General features: G+C 38.7%; 1 protein-coding gene across 2 annotated transcripts; it reads right to left on the bottom strand.

The window, feature by feature from the left end:
- Nucleotides 1-3,407: 3,407 nt before the first annotated feature.
- On the bottom strand, nt 3,408-23,927 carry tfg (trafficking from ER to golgi regulator). 2 transcript variants are annotated; one of them, XM_042494544.1, is made up of 8 exons: nt 23,813-23,927; nt 21,460-21,673; nt 20,688-20,771; nt 15,766-15,912; nt 13,227-13,394; nt 12,967-13,113; nt 4,781-4,876; nt 3,408-4,657 (listed from the first exon to the last, which is right to left on the bottom strand). In XM_042494544.1, exons 2-8 carry the CDS (start codon nt 21,641-21,643, stop codon nt 4,254-4,256), a joined length of 1,230 nt encoding a protein of 409 aa, XP_042350478.1. In that variant the 5' UTR covers nt 21,644-21,673; nt 23,813-23,927; the 3' UTR covers nt 3,408-4,253. The 2 variants fall into 2 exon arrangements, with proteins under 2 accessions (XP_042350478.1, XP_042350479.1); XM_042494545.1 differs by having other exon boundaries at nt 4,796-4,876.
- Nucleotides 23,928-24,246: the final 319 nt, after the last annotated feature.

The raw sequence follows: 24,246 nt of genomic DNA, 5'->3' as shown, positions 1-24,246 counted from the left end.
TTTGATATTTTTGCCATAGTATAGTATGTGATTTTGGGCAATTTTTTCATCATGCAAAATTATGACGTTTTTGGCCTTTGTTTGCACTTTGTATGCTATGATGCTTTTCTACAAGCTATAATATGTAATTTTTGGCATTTTTGGGACATATCAAAAGTTGACATTTTTGCCATAGTATTATTTGTGATTTTTGAAAGTTGGATTATTTTTCATTTAAGCTTTTGAAATCTTTATCCTTGAATAAAGTCTGCCTCTAGCAGTTATAACCTTACTAATAACTTAACTAATACTTGATGTTTGGCTTTTCAGTCATCTGAGACACTGGTTAGAAACCAGTTACTGACTAATTAGCAAATTTTCTGCTTGCTGTTTGGGTACATTTTCAGCCATTTTGTTAATGTGTCAATAGAATGACTGACACTGTGACACTGACATTCTGTACTATGACAATTTTTGATGAAATATTTTGATATTCTCTACTACTTCAATTTTTGGGTAAAAAATGTTAACATACTAATACTATCACATTTCTGAAACATGTTTTGACGCACTGTATTTTGTTGGTGAAAAATGTAAATAAACTATACTTAGCCGTTTTGTGATGAGAATTTTTGACATACTATACTATGTTGTTTTCTGATGAATTTTTCGACAAACTATACTATGACGTTTTTTGGTGTAAATTTGTCGACATACTATACCAGGACATTCTTTGGTAAAATTTTTCGACATACTATTCTTTACTATGTTGTTTTTTGGGATTAAATTTGTAATCAAATTATACTATGGCATACTTTCGTGAAAAATTCCTATATAGTATAATATGGCGTTTTTTTCATAATGTATTTGACATACTATACTATACTATGTTGGGGTTTTTTGGGAGGTTCAATTTGTAAACAAATTATACTATGGCATTTTTACGTGAAACATTTCTTTATAGTATACTATGGCGTTTTTTCCCTTTTTTTTGACATGGTATTGTATGGCGTTTTGTAAAGACATTTTTTGACATACTATACTATTACAAAGCGTCCTTTTAGCTGCCTGTCATCACGTTAATCCAGTTCCTTCTGGTTTTAGTGCTCGAAGTTTGTGATGGTTTGACAGGATCGGTTGCTGCTGTTTTTCCGTTACCGTAAACGCAACGAAAAGTGATGTTGTTGACGGTGTCTATGGGTAGTTTGAGTTGGTTTTTCATGAAGTCCTGGCAAGTGATTGCGGAAGGAGTCGTTTGTGGTGTGGAGAGAGTGTGGATATACCGGGTTTTGTTGTGGATGAAGTTGCAGTGCTCACGGTGCAGATTCTGCTGAAAAAGTCGTTGATATGATCCTCTTCGTGGTCCAAGTCGGTCGGAAAAGTACTCCGTTTTGAGAGAGGAAAATAGTGCATGTAGAAGTTGGAAGAAAAAAAAGCAAATTACAAAGAAAAGTACTTTACTGTCTGGTAAAAATGGTTTGTTATGGATTTGTCTGCAGGGAGCCGCCATTTTGAATCTCGCATCGTCTCGCGAGAGTTGTGTTCATAGTGGTATCCGGTCAGGATCGAGCCCTTAGGAAGTGCGCCAGGCGCTTATGCAAAATTTAAGTGGCCAAAAGTGTAATTACACCATCCTTTAATACATCCATGATGCCATTAGTAATTTGATTTTATTTTTTGGTGCAATTTGTCAACAAACTATACTGTGTCTTTTTTTTTGTGAATTTTGTCGACAAATTACACTGACGTTTTTTGGGGAAAATTTGTTGACATACTATAATATGGCGTTTTTGGTGAAGTTTTTTTTCACATACTATATTATCATCATTTTTGATGATTTTTTTGATACACTATACTATGTCATTTTTGAATAATAATATGTAATAATAATAAAATATCGAAATGTATCTCTTGAAAAAGTCATAGAGTATGTTTACAAATTTCACAAAAAAAAAAACCCCAACATAATATAGTAAGTCGGTAGGAAAATTTCATCAAAATCATCATAATATAGTACATCAAAAAACAAAGTCTCATCAAAAAACGTCATAGTATCATATGTTGAAATTTTTTATGTAAAAATGTTATAGAAAAATATGTCGACAAAATGTTGCCAAAACATGTTATCATATAATATGTTGACAAATTTTCCCCCAGAACACGACATCTTACCAGTGACATCATGAATGTATTACTGGACGGAATTTGTCGATATACTATACAATTACATTTTTTTGTTGAAATTTGTTGACATACTAAACGTTTTTAGGTGAAAATTTGGTGACCACACTACGATGTTTTTGATGAAATTTTTTGGTGAATTTTTCGGACATACTATACAATGACATTCTTTGATATACAATACTAAGACGTTTTCTTTTTAGTTAAATTTGTGGACATACTATACTATGATGTTTTTTGATGAATGTTTTCTACATAGTAAACCATGACATTATTTTTTTTACATGCTATACTATTATATTTTGTGATCATTTTTAGCATATTATACTATGACGTTTTTTGATGAAATTTTTCGGTATTCTTTACTGAGTGTTTGTGACGGAATTTTTTCTACTTATTATACTATGACTTACTATGCCTTTAGGCTTTGTACTTTTTGAATGATTTTTTTTACACACTATACTTGGACTTTTTGTAATCGAACATTTCAACATATTTCTCTGACATATTTTGACAAATTTTTTTGGCACCTTAAACTACATTTTAAAAAAAAGATTTTCTTTTGACATACTTTACTTTGAATTCTTTTTGATTGGATATTTACTGGCATACTATACTATGACTTGATAACACAAATTTAGAATTTGCATAGGGTTAGTTGAATCTAAGGAAGATTAATGCAAATATTGAGTAAAAAAAAAAAAAAAATCTGCTCAACAAAAAGCACCTGGCTGAGCTAATTTCTCAAAATGTCAAACTTTTCTTTTGTGGATGATGCATTGTCAAAGGCAGACATAAGCTGATCAGATTCAATAAATTCCTAACATTGTGGTTACTTTATTAATATTGCAGACTTTTCACAGAGGATAAATAAATCTCAAGAGAGGGATTTTCGGCTTGGCACAGATGAGGTGAAGAGCAATGCTTGACACGCTTCTCTAAATCATCTTTAATAAACCCTGTGCACTCAGTGAGACGGTCTGACATGAAGTACCAACCACACACTCACTCGCCACACGTCCCAGCCGACCACAACCCACAGGCAGGCAAACAAAACAGAAATACCACCATTACTACAGTTTTCCAAATCTGGGTGGGGGAGACGAGGAAGGGAGAAGCCAAGCTTAACAGAGACATGAACTCAGAAACCACAAAGTGAGAGAGAGCGTTAAGAGAAAGACGGCAAGACAACATGCAGGCCAAGAGCAACATGAGACCAAAACAAAAAGATAAAAAGGGACTTCGGCTGGGTCTTAATCATTTATTAGGTTCAAGAAAAAAATGTTACAGTTTATACATGAACAACTAATCTCACTTGAGGGTGGAATTTGATTTATTAGTAAAAACCAGTGATAAGATAAAGAGAAAGAGAGGAATAGCAAGCCTTACTGGAGATGATATAATTAGCTAAACAAAAGAAGCCTTCTTCATGACGCTGGGATCTACACCTCCCATAAGCCATCACTTAGCTAGTGTTCCCAACATGGGGCAGTTTCATTGACACATCATTAATACCGACATGGTGGTGAAATTGATCAAATCAAGACACAAACAGACATAAACAAACAAGAAAAGGGGTAACCTTTCATTTCGATAGTGTCTTAAAATGCATCCTGACATAGTAAAATCAACACGACCGGTTGAGATGTTTATCGACACGCCAATGCAAAATGTGGATGCTGATCTTACTCGCAAAATAAAGCGTTACCATAAAAAGAACATTAAACAGTTTGTGCAACAGCCTGTTTTGGTCTCCCAGGTGTGTGCATACAGACTGGTTACATTTTTACAGACACAAGAGGGCAGAGAAGACAGAGGCGACGGTGACGGGAGAAGAGAGGAAAGTAACACAAGGAACAAACACCAGGGTCGGAGCAGAGTGGTGTGTTGGAGAGACAGCATACAAACACTAACCATCAGACTTGGGGGATCAGGGGGTTGCTTGTTTTATATTTGGACTTGATATTTGTATGGGGGAGGGGTCGGGGGTGCAGAGCAGTAAACCATGTTTCCTGCACCCACTCCAAACAGGTGGAGCCACACATAAGGGAGGGGTTTGGGGTATGAGGATCAGTAACATCCGCTATCCTCTTTTACCGGTACCCAGGGCCTGGCTGAGTGTAGCCCTGGACGTAAGGGGGGCGGTTGCGGGCATAGGGGTTAGCAGCTCCTGGTGGAGGGGTGACAGTGTTGCCTGGAGGCGGGGTGTATCCTGGGCGGGGTTGGTACCCTGAGCCGGGCTGGGAGCTGGGCGGCAGGCTGTAGTTGGCAGGCTGGGAGGCCTGGGAGGTATAGTTTTGGGGAGGGAAGGCTCCTGGTGGATACTGCTGGGCTCCCTGAGGTGGGTGGGGCTGCTGCTGGCCACCCTGGAAGCCTGGAGCTGGAGCTGGACCGGACGCTGGAGCCTGGGAGGAGGGAGGCGCGTAGTTCTGAAACTGCTGTTGCGGCTGCGGCTGCGGGGGTCCAGGCTGAGGAGCTCCGGGCTGAGAGCTGTATCCTGCAGAGCGATAACGGGAGGGAGTCTCTTGAATTCATTCAAAAGAGGACACAGAGTCACATTGCTTCACAACACAGCAGCTACCTTTTTTCCGCCTTAATCCCTGACCACTTTTAATCTTACCAGAGTACTGCATACCGTACTGCTGCTGCTGTGGCGGGGCACCTGGTTGCTGAGGCGGGTATCCTCCTGGAGCCTGGTACTGCTGATACACCTGACCTGAAGAGACAGGGGGCAAGTACTATAAGTACACTGAGAGAACTATAAAAATGTACATAATTTTACACAAATTAGGATTTACATCATGATAAACTTTATTTATAATAGTACATTGAATACACTGTGACATTTTTTATGGTATACTATACTATGACATTTTTTGGACATATTTCATAATAATTTTTATGGAATACCACAGAATTAAGATTTTTTATAAATATATTTTTTGACATTATACTACGACTTTTTTGTGATATTTTTCATGCAATGCTATACTATGCCATTTTCATTACTTTTTTTTATACCATACTATATTATGTTGTTATGCTGCCATACAATACTATTATGTTTTTTTAGTACATTATTCATGGAGTACTTCACTATGATGCTTTTTATAGTTTTTTTTTTTTTTTTTTTTTTGGCAAACTACACCAGGATGTTTTATGACATTTTTTATATCATATTATACTATGAGTTTTTTTTTTACATTTGTTATGGTATACTTAACTCCGGCATCTTTTTTACTACATTTTTCATTATCGCAGGGTAATTCGACTATATTGTCAAGAGGCTGGACATTTCCCTTGTCTTAACTTTTATTTTGCTAACTGCGATACCAGCAGCATATAAAGCAGAGGTTTTGTCATCAATAATGCATGTTGTGATTGGCTTTTACTGACAGCACAGGAGCTCTCTGTTGGTCTGTTTTTTCCCTCAGGCTTAAATTTTATTTATCTGTCAACAAAATTGATCAGTGGCCAGTTGACACGTTGCTGTAGAGGCTCTTCCAAAGACCACTTATTTATGTAGTTACTGCTGGGAGAAGTAAAGATTACATCTTGGAGTATTTACACCTTTTAAACATCTGGCAAGAATTCAATCAGATGGTAACCTCCTGCTTGCATTTACACTTTGCTTTTTTTACTATCAGATAGCTATCTAACATGCATGAAGCGAGTAAATGTAAATAGGGTCTTTGCATCTTCAAGGAAACACCTGTGCATCTGGACAGAATAACACAAAACTGTGTCAGTAAAAACAGCTGCAACCACTTTGGTACAACTATTTGTAGCTAAAAGGCCAGTACCCACAGACATCTCTCTATGGGACATTATAGTAAAAACTGTCTTAGAAATGGAGAGCAGCATGCAGGTGACCGAGCAGACATAAACACACAAACACACAAAGTAAAGAATCAAAACGGTGACATATGTATCCACTTTTTAGGTACTATAGGCACGTAGACATAAATAACTCAAGGAGGACTTTGAGTTTGCAGACAGTGACTTTCTACTGCATTTTTATTAACTATGACTTCACCAGTACACACTGTATATATGCACATGTGGAGGGCGGGCACAATAATGTCGACAGCTCCAGACATCTCAGTTATGTCCCTAAAAAGGCCCTAAAAGGCCTCTGATATTCAAGGAAGCCTCGAGCATCTTATTAGCGACATTTAAATATCATGTCAGTAATCAGTAATATCTTGCTAGAAAGTGAGGCCGTTCGACATCTTTTTTACATTTCAAAAACATGGAAACTATTTTCCTTGTTATTTTAAATTTGCTCATCAAGTTTTCCACTGAATGCTTCAATGTTCAGCAGACAAGCAAAGACTTGGCAAAATAGTGCTCTCCCTTAACAAGGCCTAAACTTTACTCCCAGATCTCCTGCCTGGCGTATAAACTGGTGTGACAACACATGAAAAACACAAAAAGAGAGGGCATAATGAAAGCAGGCTGCACAAGGGTTCACTGGTTTTTCAGGTGATGGTAAAACTGGTGCTGATTTTTCACTTTTTGGGAGGGCTGACATGACACTTTACAGTTCTTGAGAGTCTGAAAAAAGCAAAGCTGAAAAGAGACTCCTGTCAAATTAAACTCAAGAGAAACTCAGTGCAGAAGTTTCTCTTTTTTGTATAATTCAAAAAATTCAGCAGACTACAAAGCCATTACGCAGCCTCACTGGCACTGGCAGCCATCTCAGTGCGATTTTAGACAGCATGCCGGTGTTCTGTTAGCAAAAGAGGCGTGACAGGGGTGACATGTAACACAACAGCCAGCCTCGAGTGTGACAGTTAACACATGCGTCTGCAGCGCTTTTAACGCAATAATAATGTCATAACATGGGAACATCAATCATTCACCAGCTGATACCATCCTCTGCTTAGGGAGTAAAGGCTCCGAAACCTCATTGTTTTCTGAATCTGCAGACATTTTCAGTAGCTGTTCTCTTTCTTAAAGTTAGCTGCTAACTGCTGCAAGGTGCTATTGATATCTCCCAGCAGTGGCTCGCACACATATCACACTGTCACACCTGCCCCATCCGGCCATCTATCCCTTGTAAGGCCCTGACACACCAAGCTGACCGATGGCTGTTGGTCGATGTTGGGCCTTCGGTGAGCGTCCATCGCTCTAGTCGCTGTGGTGTGCTCCACGCTGTTGGCCCTTAATGACCCTTGTCAACCCTTGTCGACTTTTTCCTGCTGGTTCAGCATTTGTGTCAGCGTAGGCGACAGTGGAGCCCATCAGTGAATGAAATTACTCTGAGCTCAGCGCATGAGACAGAAGCGAGGAATGTAAACAAAGAGCTAAAGTGTGAGATCAAAACAAACTTGTTATATAAAGTAGGGATGTTTTTCTTTTTTTGTTCACAATAAATATGCTTTGTTCTTTCAGCATTTGATTATGTTGTTAATGTGCTAACGTAGCGTTAAAACAGTCTTACGGTTTCCCTTTTTGCATGACGATTACCGACAACCCCGTCTGCTGCTGTGGAGGGGCATTTCCTCTCACGCAGGCGCAGAACGTACATGCCGGCTGGCCAGCAGTTGAAGTGTTTATGGTGTGTTCATGAGCAACTTTTTGGCTGAGAGACAGTGATGTGAGGTGACACAGTAGGGGGCTTTTTTCGCCGGTAGTTCTCCGATGTCTGTTCGATGTGTCATGGCCTTCACACAGATGTAGATTCGGCTTTCTTACTACCTCCATTACTGAACTTAAAGCAAGATAACTGTTCTCGCAACGGCGCAACATTACCACCTTGAACAGGCAGTGTAACAGAGGCTAAAGAAGAACTCACAATAAACATACAATTATTGTCCTAAAGAAAAGTCCAGTTTCCATATTCAGTTTCACTGGTCTGGGAGAAACTTGACAACTAAATATTTAGCTAGAAACAGTGTATCTCTTCAGTGTCTTTTTATAAGCAGTGATGTGATAACCATCTGTTATCTCACTGACAGCACCTTTAACATGAACGCCGCGGTCTTTATTGTGGGAGAAGGCATGTGTGTTAAATTGGCTATTCTCCTGTTCGTCTCGGTCTGTAATCCATCATGGGTGTTATGTAAGAGTGATGGAGGGATGCAGCGCTGTTAGAAGCCCTTCGGCCTCTGGAGTTCATTCCACTCCAGTGTAGCCAAGAGGTCAGCTACGAGCCTGCTGAGCGCTCACGGGAGAAAGAACTGACGGAGCTGCAATGCTTCAGGAGAGAAACCCCAAGTTGGGAAAATTATATTCATTGGAACAAAGATGCATTTGGCTGTAGCTCTGCTGACCTCCAAGCATGCCTTACGAAGGAGTCATGAGAACAAGACCCTATTTTTAAATAAACAAATCACACCAAAACCACGTCTGCCCATCTGATAAGGAGCCTCGAGCAAATGTCTGAGCCGTTGCTGCAAACATGTGTTTACAGTTTCTTTCTGTCTTGTACAGCTGTGAATTATTGCCAAAGGTCCATCAGCATCTGACAGACAACAGGTTGAAATCTTTACCGTCTGCTTATGGATCTTGTTAGCAGCATTCTTATGGTAACAAGTAAACCAAGCTTGAACTGAAACGTGAGCTTAAGGCTAGCTTTAAAAGGCCACACATGCTCAGTTGGCATCCGATCTCATGTATTGCCTTTTCTAAAGCCTCATGCATCAACTGGCTGTTCTGAACTGCCTCGAGGCTGTCATACTGACAGTCTGCAGCCAGAGACAGCAATAATGTGAGGAAAGGGTCGAGGGGGAGAGGAGGCTGGGCAGGATCTAGTTTAATGTCTTTATGTGCCAACCATCTGCAGCCTTGGAAGTAGGAACAGAGATGAAGATGGGAAACGGTAAAGAATGGACAAACTGTCCGTTGCCACGTCAGGTTTACAGATGAATCCAACGACCTGCTACAGGATTACAAGACGGTATCTAGCAAGAGCTGCCAATGTGTATAACAACAAAACTTTACTGATCTCAGTGGGGAAATGATCTTTTTACCTTGACAGGGAGGTAAAAGTGCAGCTTAGGATAAAGAAAAAAATCCCTAAAGCTGCTAAAAAAGCTCACTGAACATTAGCATGGTTAAAGGAATACTTCACCACACAAACAATCATTTGTATGTCAGTTATTCTCCCTGTGTAACCTTGAATTCGTGAAAAAAACATTGCTTGTCTCACATGCTTCTCGTGAACAAAGAATCCAAAAAGGAGAAAAATCTTTGATGAATTAAAGTCATAGTGGTTGTGTTTTGTTGGTGAATCCTTTGCACACCAAGTCTGTAATTTTAATCTGAAATTGTCTGACATTTAAAAAATATGAATATGAATTTTCTATGTTTTTTGCATTAGTCAAAAATCATTAGAGGGTTGTGTGGCAAAGAGGCAGTGAAGAAAATGTGACGTTACCTGCAGGACATTTACATCAACTACAGGAGAGATAAACATGGTAAAAGTCACACAAAAAGTCACACAAAAACACAGCTGATGGATGGTAGACAAGCAGCTTCCGTGTCGAGGGACGTAAAATTACCACATTTGTTTTTGGCTTTGAGGAGAACATGAATAAGTTTCAGTTCCCTGTTGGAAAGGGCTGTCTATCTGGGAAGTACGACTGGATAAATGAGACTTGGATTATACTGCACGAGTTTGTAAACATAGATTTTCGTGCAGTTTCACTGTTGTTAAATGCAGACCCCTAAGACTATATATTATCAAGAATTTTTCTGTTTTTTGATTTGTCATTCACAATGAAAGTATGCTAAGAAATTCTGTTTGTTTTTTCATAAATTCAACACTACCTGGGAAGAGTAATTGATATATAAATAGTCATTTGGGAGGGGTGAAATATTCCTTTAATGCTGCAGTTGAATCTTTGCTTTACACTAATGGGCATTCAGCCTACTTGATGCCTACACAAAGTTCTTGACCTGATCCAGTGGTTTCCATATTTTTAATTGTCTAGCATACCCCACAGCTCTAGCAAATTGAATTTAAGCACCCCTTCGTCACACCAGCTGGCTAACCCACTGACTTAATAAGTCTTCATCTGGATCAACTCAACTCTTATTGAGCCCTATGGGTAGGCCCAGCAACGCCACCAAGCCAAACCACAAACCACCAGTTAAATGGAAGAAGTCATACCACATGTGTGCTGATCTTCAGTGTTGCAGGTGTGGTCAGGAGTCAGCAGCGTGACCGCTCTGAGAACAAGCTACAGCTCTCAGGGGGTGCAACAGAAAGGCATCTCCTCTGCTCCAGTGGTCTCCTCATTCATTGAGGCCAAACCACAAGCTGGGAACGATCTGATCCACTCACAGTGTAAACAACACAATATGCTTCACCTCTGTGGCTGCACCTGTCTGGGCCTCCCTTCACAACAACACGAAAAACAAGCCAGAGAATTCCCTAATGCTATGAGGGATAGTTGGATAAAGGAAACGGACACGCTAGATTGGCACACAAGACCAATTCCCAGAATGGTATTGTGCTGAGAATTACGTAAAAATAAGCCTTGTTTGTTTTTGCCAGCACACTGCCTGATCCTTTATTCATTTATCTTCATCTAGGCCTTGGGTTTGGGCCCAACATGTCTGTGTTAAAGATCGTACACAGGAGAGAGCTGTGATAAAATCTCTGCTGAGTAAGATAAACCCTAAACTCATGGATACTCTTGTTTACAGTGTTGATTAAGATTCCAAAGTGGTGAGACTCGAGTATCATTTCTTATTCAATGAAATCCTGCAGCAACAGCAGACTGGATCTGATCCACCACAACAACGAACAAGCATTTGCTTAAAGTACATGCAGCAAATTGTTACTAAATCTGTGCAAGTGCAATTTCACTAAATGTAAATGATACTGTACATTCATCCCATATACATGTAATTTGCTCCTTTACTTGAAATACTGGCTTTCATTTTCTCAGTTTCTCTGACTTTGCAGTTTTCACATCAAAAAAATATTCGTCCACTTTATAACATTTCACCTAATCTAATAACTAGCAGGATGAAAGCGATACTGTGTGTAATCCAATGAGGAAATTAAACAAACCTAAGTGGAACTAAATCATCACAGCTAACTAAACATTCATACTGTCATAGAGTCTGATGTATTCTTGATCCTAATCTGTCACACAATACTGAATTATACTTGAATATGTAATTGTTTTCAGAGTGGACACAGTCAAGCGAGGCATGAAATTACTTCTCGCATACAGTAGGACTGCGTTGACTGCTGCAGTGGCTGCACGTGTTGTTGGAGTTCATTCTTTAGTCACAGTAATGAAGTAAAGGAATGGGGGTCGTTTTGCATCACAGGCCTGTGTGAATGCTCTGTGCTGACAGGACTGAACTCATATGAACAACATAATAAAAACAATAAAAACTGCAGCTGATGGGTCTATATTTTTATGTTTTACTGTCATAAACTGAAATGTATTTTTATGTTTGTTTTTACTGCTGTACTGTGTGTCTGAACCAGGAGTCTGAGACGATGCACAGCAACCTCAGAGGGTAGTTACTTATGTGTCTGGGTGGTGGAGCGTTACGTCTACTGAAAGAGCAGATACTTACTCATGCAAAATGTGTTAACCCTTTAAGACCCACCACAGACCCATTTTAGTCTCTTTAGGGGTCAAAAGGAGATCTTTAGCGGAAAATAGCAGGTCAGGAGTATATGCTGCATAGAGGCAGCAACTGATATTAGGAAACCTGAAGATTAATTAAAGATGCAGCTCAGCAATGTCTGTCGAGTTTTCCTCGTCATAAACATTTAAGAAACATTGTTTTAGTCAGGCAATTATTCAAACTTTTAATGTTTAGAGTATATAAGGGCATAGAGCTGGTATCAAAAACGTATGATATTTGAAGACTTTTTAAGTCATTAGATATGAGCACTAATGTTCTTGAACCTCCTGATATTCAGTATACCTATAAAAACCAGATATCCTCTGTTGCTTGAGGTCTCTAGCTTGTGGCTGCAAAGTTTCATAAGACTCTGATTTTCCTAGACGTCGCAATGGTTCATTTTATACAGTAAGTTCAAGTTTCAAAAAAATGGTCTCAACACAATGAAATGGCTACTTTGAGGGCTAACATCATCACACATTAATAAAATTGGACTCACCGAATCCACAAGAGTCTCAGATTTCCAATCATATCCAATATAGTCCATTACAAGACCGTTTAGGAACGCCACAGTTCAGAAAAATTTGAATTCCCCATTTTAAGAACAGGTGAAAATAACACAGCTATATTGCATGCACAAAATGCATACTTTTTGCCCAAAACTGTATGGTGCTAGCATGTCTGTAAAGGGGAGACTTGTGGGTACTCAAAGAACCCATTTTCATTCGGAGATCTTAAGGTTAGAGGTCAAGGTACCCTTCTGAAAATGGGCATGCCAGTTTTTCCCTTACCAAAATAGCCTAAAGAGTAATCACCTGGGTTGTAAATAAAATCAAACCAGCCAAAACTCACAGGGGATATATAGATACTCTTTGGAAAACAAAACAGCATGGATTGGTCATTTAGAGCAACATATTAAAACTTGCTAAACAACAGGGGGTAATGTTTTTATGAGGCTACATTGGTGGTAATTTTGAGGAAAAACATCCCACATAACAATACCCCTGTAAAAGAAATTGTTATTGCTTAACCACCCATGCTGCTGGGTCTCTCCCTCCCTGTGGTCATTAGGAAAATATCCAATAATGCATTCTTTCTGCAAAAACCTGCATCAGTGTGTGTGTGTTTGTATTGTCACCAATTACGCAGTATTAAATATGACATGTTTGTACAGGGGAGTAGCTGTGTGTGCATATGTCTTACCGTCCATGCCAGCTGGGGGTCCCTGCTGTACTCCGGCATAGGGAGCCTGTGGTTGTGGGGGTGCCACTGGCTGTGGGGCGGCTGATGAAGAGGAGGCAATGCTGTCAGGGGTTCCTGAGCGCTCTTCTGGTGCAACCGCTGCGGGAGCTATAAAGACGGCACGGATGAAATATGAATTTTTACATGAGAGCTTTACACTGAAACAAAACAAATTAAAAAAAAAAAAATTCATTTTTTTGCAAGTGGACAGGGTGCAATACCTGGGGCCTGGTCCTCACTCAGACCAAAAGCAGAGATGACATTCTTGCTGACCTCGTCCTGGTTTTTTAATGGGTCGAATGCTGACATGCTGGCTGCGCTGACTGGAGTGGCCTGTTTCACTGTGGGGTCTGCTGCCACCACTTTACCTTCACGTCCATCCACGGATTCTAGAAACAAGAGCCACAGAAATGTTGAAGAATCAGCAAAGACAAAGATGACATGTGGCAATAAGAAAGTCGAAGATTTTAACCATCAGTCGGAGACCCCTCAATCCACTGAGATTCTTCACACAAAACCATATTCTTCAAAAACAAGCTCTAAGATTGTCAACATTACAGGGAAGGTGTTTGGCAAGTCACAGACACAATTCAGCAATATATTTGACAGTGATATAAGCAGGAAGGCTAAACGCGTAATTGCAGATGCCTCACATCCATTACACTCAGAGTTTGAGCTGCTCCTGTCTGGCCGTCGATACAGGATCCCGAAAACCAGTCACAACATTTATAGGAAGTCTTTTATTCCATATGCCATTCAGGCGATGAACATAGGATAATTGTATTAGGAGAACTGCTATTTTGTAAGATGTGCTCTCTTTTACTATTTATTTATGTAAATTATTGCTCTGAGTGCCTGTTTGCACTATTGTCTCCTGTATATTTGTGTGTTTTTAATGTTGTTTTTTTTTTACATGTTGTATCTTTGAGCGAAGCCAAAGACAAATTTCCACTGACGTGGACAATAAAGTCTCTATCTATAAACAATGGCAAAAAAAAAATTTAATACAGCAAACTATGACCACACTATAATATGATAACACATGTTCCTCTGAACCAGTATGTATGCAGTTTATAATTAAAGCTGCAAATGGAGCGTATAATTCCACACAAACCTTCACATGAAAACAAGTTGTTAAATTATTCCGACAACGGCTGACCCCTATAAACTGTCTCAGTCTGGTACCAGTATCCCTGTGGGATACAGATCTAACAATTCTGGCAGTGAGCATGTGGAATATGAACAAGTGAGATTCCCATTAGTGGGATTAAGAGACCTAACAGACAGTTTGTGATCTAAAAAAAAAAAAATACCCTAAGAGAAATCAAACCATCTGGACTGTGTGTATGTGTGTGAACATATGGCTTTGTCTGATTTTCTGGCACTGATATTGTTGTAATTGTCTGATTTGATTTCAGTGCTGTGCTAAATGTTTTTGTTCCTGTTTCAACCATATGAAGCACTTTATGACTTTGTTTTGAAAGGTGTTGTAAAAGCACAGGGCTGTACAGTGCAGTATGTTGCACATGCTACACAAAAAATGATCCGTGCAATGAATGAAATTACTGATGTATCACCCGTGTGATTCAGCTTATTACCACACAGTCGCACTCTCTCTGTAGGTATTTTTAAATAAACTGATACTTTTTAAAACAGGGAAGACTGGGGATGCCCCCGCGACCTGACTCCGGATAAGTGGAAGAAGATGGATGGATGGATGGATGGATGGAAAACTGAGGATGGTTGTAAAACTTTTTGTCACAGCACCTATAACTCACTGAATTTTTGTGTTAGAGCTCTTAAATTTCAACACAAAGTACCCTTATTTTTCTACTACAAAAAGCAAACTTAACAACTTCTCAAACTATGACAGAATTCATAACTTGATGTCTTGTTACTTTACTGTATCCTAGTAAGACAGGGGAACACTACAGTTTTAATTCTAAATTGTTTGCCTTTTTTGTTTTGGTTTAATAATCCCTGGCTTTAGGAGATACTACAGCTGCATTAGCACTATTTCCTGTGTCCATGCTATGTGCAGAGATAATAATGAATAGATAGCTTTAAAAGGTATCCAAAACAATGTTTGGATTTGAAATCTGAATTTGAAATTTGAATATTTTAAAACTACAAGACTTACTGTAATATCTGAGTTACAATTTTGAGGCCTGTTCTACAAAAACGTTAAACCTCTATAGCGGCAAAGTTGTGTGCAAAAAACGTGTGTGTGTGTGTGTGTGTGTGTGTGTGTGTGTGTCAACTGTTTAGAGTTAAAAATTAATTTTCAATTTCAAAATCTGTTTTTTTGCAAATGTATGTCTGTTTTTCATCAATAGTCAGAGGTTACTCAAAAAGAAACAGCTGTGCTCCTGTGCACTGTGGGAATGACTGCAAATGACTCAGTGTACATACTATAACCTGACATACATTTTTTTAAGGCTGATAGTGTCATCCATATTTGACAATTTCAAAGCTCTGACAATGTATATACTGGAAAAACATAACAAAACAATCTTGATATGGATATGGACAATTAAGATACATACCAAGCAGGACATTTTATAGCTGAAAAATAAACTTGTCAGTGCTCTCTAGTGGACAACTATGAAAAGGTAACTCACTGTTGCTGCAATTCCTGATGAAATATGAGCCAATACACACACACGCCCTGATACTGATATGTCTGCAATAAGCTTATACTGTCAGTTTAGCTCAAGCGTGTGTTTGTGTGTGTGTGTGTGTGTGTGTGTGTTTGCTTACCACTGTCAGGTGCTGTAGCAGCCAGACCAGGCTCTGTGGGGGGCTCCAGGCTGTCCAGGAGGTTGTTGACTTTATTCCTGAGCTCAATGAGCTCCCTGCGCAGGTATTTCACCTGACTTGACTCCAAAGGCCGCGGCTGACCGTTCACTGCAGATAACAAGAGGCAAAGAGAGGGCACAAGTGAGCAAATTAACTAAATCCTTGTTGTTTCTTTGGAAAATGAGAATGAGCAAAGTCCATTTTGGCACAGCCGCGTCCTTTTGTGTGTTAGAGCTCGAAGAGGGTGATGGATAGACCTCGACTCCTGAATGTTTTTACAGAAGACAACAATCCCCTCTTCTGTAACTTTATTAATGGCTGCCTTTTTGCACGTTACTGAATCTGGATCTCATTAGTTATGATCATTTCCCACTTGAGGCAACGTTGTCGTGAAGTTGAACTGCTCTTTGACATAGATCACAGTCTAGATCTGAGATATAGCTGTGAGCTTTTAGTAATATCCGGGTCACACTGTAAAGAAGTACATCAACAGCCCAGCAGATACTTACCTAGACCTGTCAGGATAACTACTTTTGTTTGATATATTCCTCTCAAACTAATTGTGATAAATGATATTACTGTCATTTTACAACGATTTTATGTCACTGATATAATGATTATATAATAGCATAACAGCACAAGTACACTCTTTTAAAAAGCTAGTCCTTGAGAATATTAAGAAATCACAATTAAAATCCGAAAAAATATTTAACATATTTTGAATATAGCATTAACGCCTGCTGATTTACACAAGAGAGTATTTTTAAAAGGATGATACCTTAACAGGAGTATCCAAAAATTGTTAAGTTTGAGACTTAGCCTAACAATTGGACAACAAACACAAAACCAAATGATGCTTCTTGCGACTAAAATCAATACAACTACAATCTTCGAGAAGCTCCAGGATTACCACATTATCTGGATGATGTGCTGCAGACACCTTTAGGGGTGGACAGCCTGGGAGCTGAGAGGTTGAATGGAGCTAAATGAAAGTGAAGAAAAAGTTATTGAAGGGTAAAACTACGACTGACAGATTTTTTTGGCTCATTGCCAGGGGTCGCCAAGTTAACGTCAGTCAGGATTTTGCCTCTTCTACTCAAAAAGTGCAGCTGCAGGCTACGCTGTGTTGTTTTATTTTCCTTCAGACTCAACCAAGTTGTTGGGGGTTGTGAGAGAAAAAAAGGAGAACCACTGCACCCAAATCTTAAAGTGATCGGGAAAAACTTTTTATTCCGGCATCACGTTGGCTAAGATTTTGGTAACATTCTTAAGGTAAACAAAATGATTGAGGAAATGTTCGTTTATCACATGATAAGTTTATAACGTAATTATTGTGACAGGTAAACCAAAACAAAAGTCAGGTGAAATCAGGGACTAACAGCTGACAGTATAGACTGAATCGCAGTGACATAGCACTAACAACAAAAGTCACTTCCAGGTGGCAAACTGGATACTGTTTTGAAATGCACAGATATGTAAATTTGGCAAACATAGCAAACAACTTTTTTTGTGTTATCATTTTCAGTCGTATCTGTAACATATTAAGATACAGAGTTAAACACAGTGGTCCAGTCTTAGTGATGTTTCTGTTGTGCTTATCTTGTGAACTGTGTTGCTTCGCTCATGTCTTTGATTAATCAAAACTACCGCCACAAAGGCTAAACAGTGTACTGCTATGGACTGAGCTGCAAAACATATTTTAGCCAACTAAAAAAAATAAATTAGTATCAGTTTAAGCTTACACTACATTTGAGTTTGGCAGCAGTAAACCAGCAACTCTGCCGCTATTCAGTGGACTGTTTTTCTCAGTGGTGTCTGGTGTTTTTGAAATAATGGCTTCAAATCCCTGTCCTCAAGGGCTGTCTTACAGGCAAGGTTAAGCAGTAAGTTTTTTAAAGGTGGCTTAAAGCTTATCAATTAAGGCAGAGTTTGCTCAGTGCAGTTTGATTATATGTATGTGATGCAGTGGTTTTCTACCCTGATGTTATTGTAAATAAAATACTTTGTAATTCGGCCTATACTGCTGCCACAAAGATGCATAACAATTTAACATTGAAAATGCATACAAGGACACACTGTGTTTTTTACCCCCATTTGACTGATTTTTTTCCACTGGCAATTAATAATTTATAGGCAACTGGATAGCCAAAATGTGCAGATCATCAGCACAAACAGTATTATACAGTAACATCTAATTTAAAATAAACACAGGGGATACTCGTAATTCAGCAGTTCACTGGTCTGGAAAAGCGGTTAATTCTACACTAAGTATGTGTACATTATGAATGATGAGCTGTCCCAATTCTGTTGGCTCCACACACTGAATACCTGGGACTCATCTACAGTATCACATGGTTGAATCCACAAAGCCATTCACAATACCAGACAGGCTGACAGAGGGGCTGCGAGCGTCATTATCACAGCCTGCCAGCTAACAATGGAGCTGGGGGATGCTGAGCAGAAGTGCCCTGGTTTGTTGTGATTACTTAATGAAATATTAGTACAACAATCAAACCAACAGTTCCATTATTACACCATCAACCTGCAGGAAACAAAGGACAAAAGTTTGTCACAATCTTTGACCCTATGTGATCTGCACTACACGGGTCACTTTACCTCCTTTCAACCCTTATTTTTCCAGAAGAAATTGACAGAGAAGTGAATTTTCCATTGCGACATGAGAATCGAGATCACCGGACATTCCTTTCTCACACAAGATTGTCTGTTTGAGTGAATAATGCTGAACAGAGATGCACGGGGTCATGAGGCCCTGTGCTGAGAAAACGGGCTGCCACGAGATTCCAGCTACTTTCGCTTCTTTTGGAAACCTCAACACATGTCCAAGACCATCAGGCCCACGTGAGGTCACGACATGTAACGATGAGCCAGGACTCAGATTTGATTGGGAGGAAGTGAGAAAAAGTAAAATCTTACAGCTCCCTGGCTAATAATAGCAGCAACAGGAGGGCTGACTGAGTTGGAGCAGAGCACAGGAAACAACATCATGTTGTCATTACAGATTCATGAGTGGAGCTAGTGTTTCTTACTGTCAGCCAATTTGAGTTTCATATCTTGATAAGATTATTAAATTTGTAAGATGCACATCCAGGGTGTGCTATGGGATATGGTTTTGCGTGCGTTTCATTTTTTTCCCACAGCTGATAGCAATATTCTGAATTAAATTTTTTACTTTTATTTAGGCCTTTATACCCATACTGGTCGATCTCTACTACAACTTTATTTCCTGGCAGGAAGGAACGAAATTTGAACTATTCAACAGCCAAACACTGGGACATTGTAACGCCTATAAATGAATAACATTTACAGGAAACAGATTAATTCATGAACATTAACAAAGACACGTGTAAAGTAGAAATGGCCTCAGAGACATTCTGAGTGAAAACATCATTTTGTATTTTGACATTTACAGATTCAGATCATGTGGTGTATTTGGCCGTTTATAAGTGTGCACTGACACGATTTGATCGAAAGAAAACTGTTCCAGATGTCACGTCTGATCAGCACTATTCAATGTCAGGTGGGATCAGCTCCTGCCCCCGTGACCCTTCAAAGTAGGGCTGAGCAATACGCTGATATTATATTGATATCATCTTAGATTTTGGATGTAACAATATCATAAGTGTTATCTTTCCCTGGTTTTAATGGCTGCATTACATCATTAAAAAAGTGTATTTTTCTGAATTTACCACACTGCTCTAGCTGTGCTATTATTTGTCTTTACCCACTTAGTCATTATATCCACATTACTGATGATTATTTATCAAAAATTTCACTGTCTAAATATTTAGTAAAAGCACCAATAGTCAACCTTACAATATCATCAATATATATGTCAAGGTATTTGGTTAAAAATATTATATTTGATTTTCTCAATATTGTCAACCCCCACTGCAACAAATAAGTGGGTATAGCTTATTAAAGAATGGAAGATAATTCCCTTTTAAGTAGATAATTCCTTTTTAATTTAGTACGTGTGTCTGCCTTCTATGCTTTCATGCCGACAAACTCCGTAAATTACCAAAACCTAATCTATCAAACAGTAAATTTTGTCTCTTTTGTGGGAAAATAACTGGTTAAACAAAAAAAGAAAAGAAAATGAATATGCTGAAAGAGTATGTATATATTTAGTATTTGTTAATGTCTAGAGAAGTCTGTTTCTACTTGGGTTTAGCAATAAAACCAGGAAGAAAACACCATTTACCCAAATAGCTGTGAGTACATTTCCTGTGTATGCCATGTAATTACTGGGATTCGCTTGGTTTTTTAAGTATTCCTATTCAAGCAGTGATTAAAATCATACTCTTGGTCAAGTAGTTAACAATTAATACTAAATAAAATACAAGTGTTGTGTGCAAGTTCTGCAAAACCCCTGCATTTTCAACACAATGTATTGCTACTTTAGAGAAAAACAGGCCTCAACCTGAAATATTAGGGCGAGGTGTGCGTGAGAAATGTTAAAAAATTCTTCTATGACCTGAAGTCATGTAAGCTACAAGGCTGCTGAGCAACTGTGGATTTAATTGGGCTGGTACATATTTAAGAATAATATTAGGGACCAGTATAACTGGCATAAAGGACTTTTGTGAAAACATCAACCTACTCCCTGTTTGTTTGCTGAACTATCACTAAGGAACACAGAGAAATCCCACCCAAAATGAGTCAGAAGGGAGTGTGGACAACTTTTGATTTGATGATACAAGCTGAGGTTTGTTGTGAGAAACATGAGCTAGACTGCCCTCCAGTGACTGGCTGCTGTAAAACATGTTGGTCTACAGTTTATCTTGATGACACTATCATGATTGAAGTTTGGATTCGTCGAGGCAAAAAAGGGGAAACGGAAAGGAAATGCTTTGATATCTTACCAAACAAAGTCAGTTTGAGTATTCTACTGCACTGGATGGCGAATGAGAGGTCAGAGCTGTCAAAGATGGTGATGAGGTCATCATCTGGAAAAAAGAAAAAGAAAGACCAGCTGATTAACTGTCAGGGGAACTACATTTTATTATGTAATATGTTAAGATACAAAACAGACAAAACTGAAATTATATGGTTTAGTGACCAAGTGACCTGGTCATGTAAATGGTATTAGTATGGTAATTTTGTACTAGTTTATAATAAAAGGAATGGCCTGAGGTAAACTTATTGACACAGGGTTCGCACACATTTTCAAAACAGTCCCAAGGCTTTTCAAGGACTCATAATAACATTATTTTTTTGCCCCTCTTGCCAGGCATTTTTCAAAAAAAAAACTAAGTCTTTTCAAACATAATTTAAGATAACTGGCATACATGGAAGGAGAGACAAAATGCAAGAAGAAAATGGAAAAACGCACATGATAGTAACAAAAACATCAATCGCTGACACATTTCAGAGAAACGTTGTATCAACAGCTGCAGAAAACAAATTTGCCGGTATGTTACAATACATGGAAGGGAAGATTACTCAAACAGTTTACACACGACAAAATTTTTATGGCTTTTCCAAAACTTAATATGAATTTGACTAATTCAGCGCAGGCCTGGAAATCGTGATTGTGAAATTCTGTGAGTTTTCCAGGTTTTTCATGACCGTGGGAATCCTGTTTTCAACATTCAGACTTGTATCCTCAAGTTAATTTGGATAATTAAGACTCACCTTCATCCTTGTATTTGATGGTAACCTCATCATTACTCTGCAGCTTCCCCCTGAAGACACGCTGCATCATCAGCACCAGCTCATCGTAAGTGATGTCTTCATTATGGATGGGGATACGTCTGATATCGTCGCCCAACTGGGCTTTAATGATCAGCTTCCCGCTCAGGTCCAGCTGGCCGTTCATGGTGCCGTCCGACCTCTTCTGCTCCCACCGCTTAACAGGGTCAGAGAAGAAGTAGATTTAAAAACAGCCAACTAAAGAAAAAGCTTCTTGCTTTAGCTTTCCTTCTCTCTTTTATAAAATGCTTACTGGGGGCTGTTTAAGTATGACAAATCGTCAAAAGCTGAATTGGATTAACTTTGATCGTGTGTTATTACTGAAGAAAAGTTATTTTTCAAAAAATTGGTCAAGGAAGTCTCAGATAACTTCAGGCGTCAACAGCATCAAGGCAACTGACTGTAATAACAATACTGATTGTAAGTATCACCAGGCCTCTGGTGATTCCCATACCTAACAGAAAATTATTTATTATTTACAATTATATGTACATCCATCTTTAGCAATAAAATATGATGTGTTCAGACATTCAATAAAATAAAACCAAAATGCATTTCTTGTTAATGTCAAATTAAAGCCTTAGATGAGACTGACTGTGTAAGTGGGTTAACAGGTCAAGGGAAGTGGTTGCTGTGAGAGTAATTATTTATGATTAAAACTTGATTGTTACATTAACAGGGATAGTGGGATTATGTTCACATTATCAGCTCCTCTTTATTATAACTGCACTTTAATGTCCTCCTTAAAAGGCACTTTGACAATTACAAAGAGAGGGAAGAGAGAGCTTCTCTTTACTTAGAAATTAATTTAATGGCCTTCCTCAGTCTTTGGGGTTATCTTCCTGCAGAGCCATGCCATGTTTTCTAAAGTCTGCTTTTACTGAATATTATCTAATCCAATCAAGACCTGTGGCTATGGCTGCAGTGACAACATCACACTTTTACTTGAACTTATTGCAAAGTCTAAGGGTCAATGTGAGGTGGCAAAGACAGCTCTATGCTGTTACAGGCTATGACAAGGGTTGCAAATTGTGAACACTGTCCTTAGTCAACTGTTGGTAAAATTAATGATCACTTAATAAAATAATATAAATAGACTTTCAAACAATACCAAATGCATTTTTTCAAAGCTCACAGCAATATATTGCAAAAACTTTAACAGTATTGCATAGCCTCTTGATTGATTGATTAAATTTCACGTTTGATTATATTATTAACTACAGATTAATCGATCATTGATAGATTGTTATCATTCTTGACTTTGACCCAAAACATCAACCAGTTGAATAATCAAAGCCTTCAACTAATGGATCTTTTAGATGAGTATAATGTGATCATTGGCATGCTTGACAGGTAAAACTCACAAATTTGGTTTGATTTGAAAGCCTTAATCTGCAGTGTAACTGTAATTTACACACATTCAGTATATGAGTTAGGGTGAATTACTGTCACTCTCTGACAGTGTAAAGTCAGCAGTTGGATTAGCTTTGACGTTACCTGCTGTTTTTCCAGGCAGGACAATAAAATAACTGTGAATTTAATTCCAGAAATGCTGCGGCTTTGACTCTCCTAGCCAGATGAATAATTGGCTGGATGCTAGGGATTGGGTGGTAGCTAATGGTTTAGCATACCGTTATGATAAATGGGACAACAACAATCTGATTTCTAACGAGATTGGCAATACTAATGTTTTGTTTGACGTTTGGTACATCGGAATTAAACATTTAAAATGCCATTTAAGTATAGCCAACGCTGTTGTGAAAGATCAGTTATCGCAGAGTCATATATCTGTCAGTGGCCCATAAACAGCTATCTGGTGACTGCTAACGTTAGCTAGGCCGTTTCATCATTGTCCTGTCAATGTTCATAACATAAACTATGAATGTGGAGTTAAAATAAGCAATAACATAGGTCAACTGCTTTTTTACAATTCGGGATTTGTAGTAAAATAGCTTGCTGTTAAAAGCGGACTCCTATTTAACAAGCTAACGTTCCTTTTAATTAGCATTCAAAGCTAACCTTAGGAAAACAAACATTTTATCAGAACAATAAAACAGCAACTTCATCCTACTTAAAACCAGAAGATAACAGCAGTGTATCCTTTTGAAAATAACTTCCTACGAGTCATCCTCGACACCTGTTTGGGCGAGCTAGCGTTAGCTCTCTGCGTAGTAGTTGCTAACTAGCAAGCTAACCACTTAGCTTGCTAGTTAGCAACACACCACTCAAACAGTGAGAGAGTGGAAACTGCTGCTAAATTATGTACCTGGAGCCTAAACAAAAGAATGTGTTTTACCCGAATCAGACTTGACCACGCTGTGTTTCACAGGTTTCCCCAAACCGTGAAAATTAAAACAGTTAGCTGGACTAGCCAGACCCGGGTGCCAGCATCAGGAAGTGTCCTCCAAGACTGTGAACGTCAACCAGTACGTGGCATTCATTGTGCGCAGCCGCAGACCATCTGGAGCAAAGTGCGCTGTGACTGACCCGGCTGGTTGTAAACATTGCCAAACACCAAATGTGACAAGTTGAAGAGCATTCATTGCATTTTATTTGGTTTACAATTCGTATTTTACCCATTTAAACTGGCTTCCTTATGGCAAATGAAAATACCTGATAACAGAAGAGCTATTTTGATCACCAACTTTCTTATTTTTAGTGGTTAAATAAATTTTGTAGAAATAAAAGAGTGCGAGGTAGACAATGAAAAGACAGCATCAACACATCTGC

The sequence above is a fragment of the Plectropomus leopardus genome, chromosome 10 (genome assembly GCF_008729295.1).
Source record: "Plectropomus leopardus isolate mb chromosome 10, YSFRI_Pleo_2.0, whole genome shotgun sequence".
In the NCBI taxonomy this organism is placed as follows: Eukaryota; Metazoa; Chordata; class Actinopteri; order Perciformes; family Serranidae; genus Plectropomus; species Plectropomus leopardus.
Note: the sequence above shows the minus strand (reverse complement) of the source record. Positions and strands in the feature narration are given on the sequence as shown.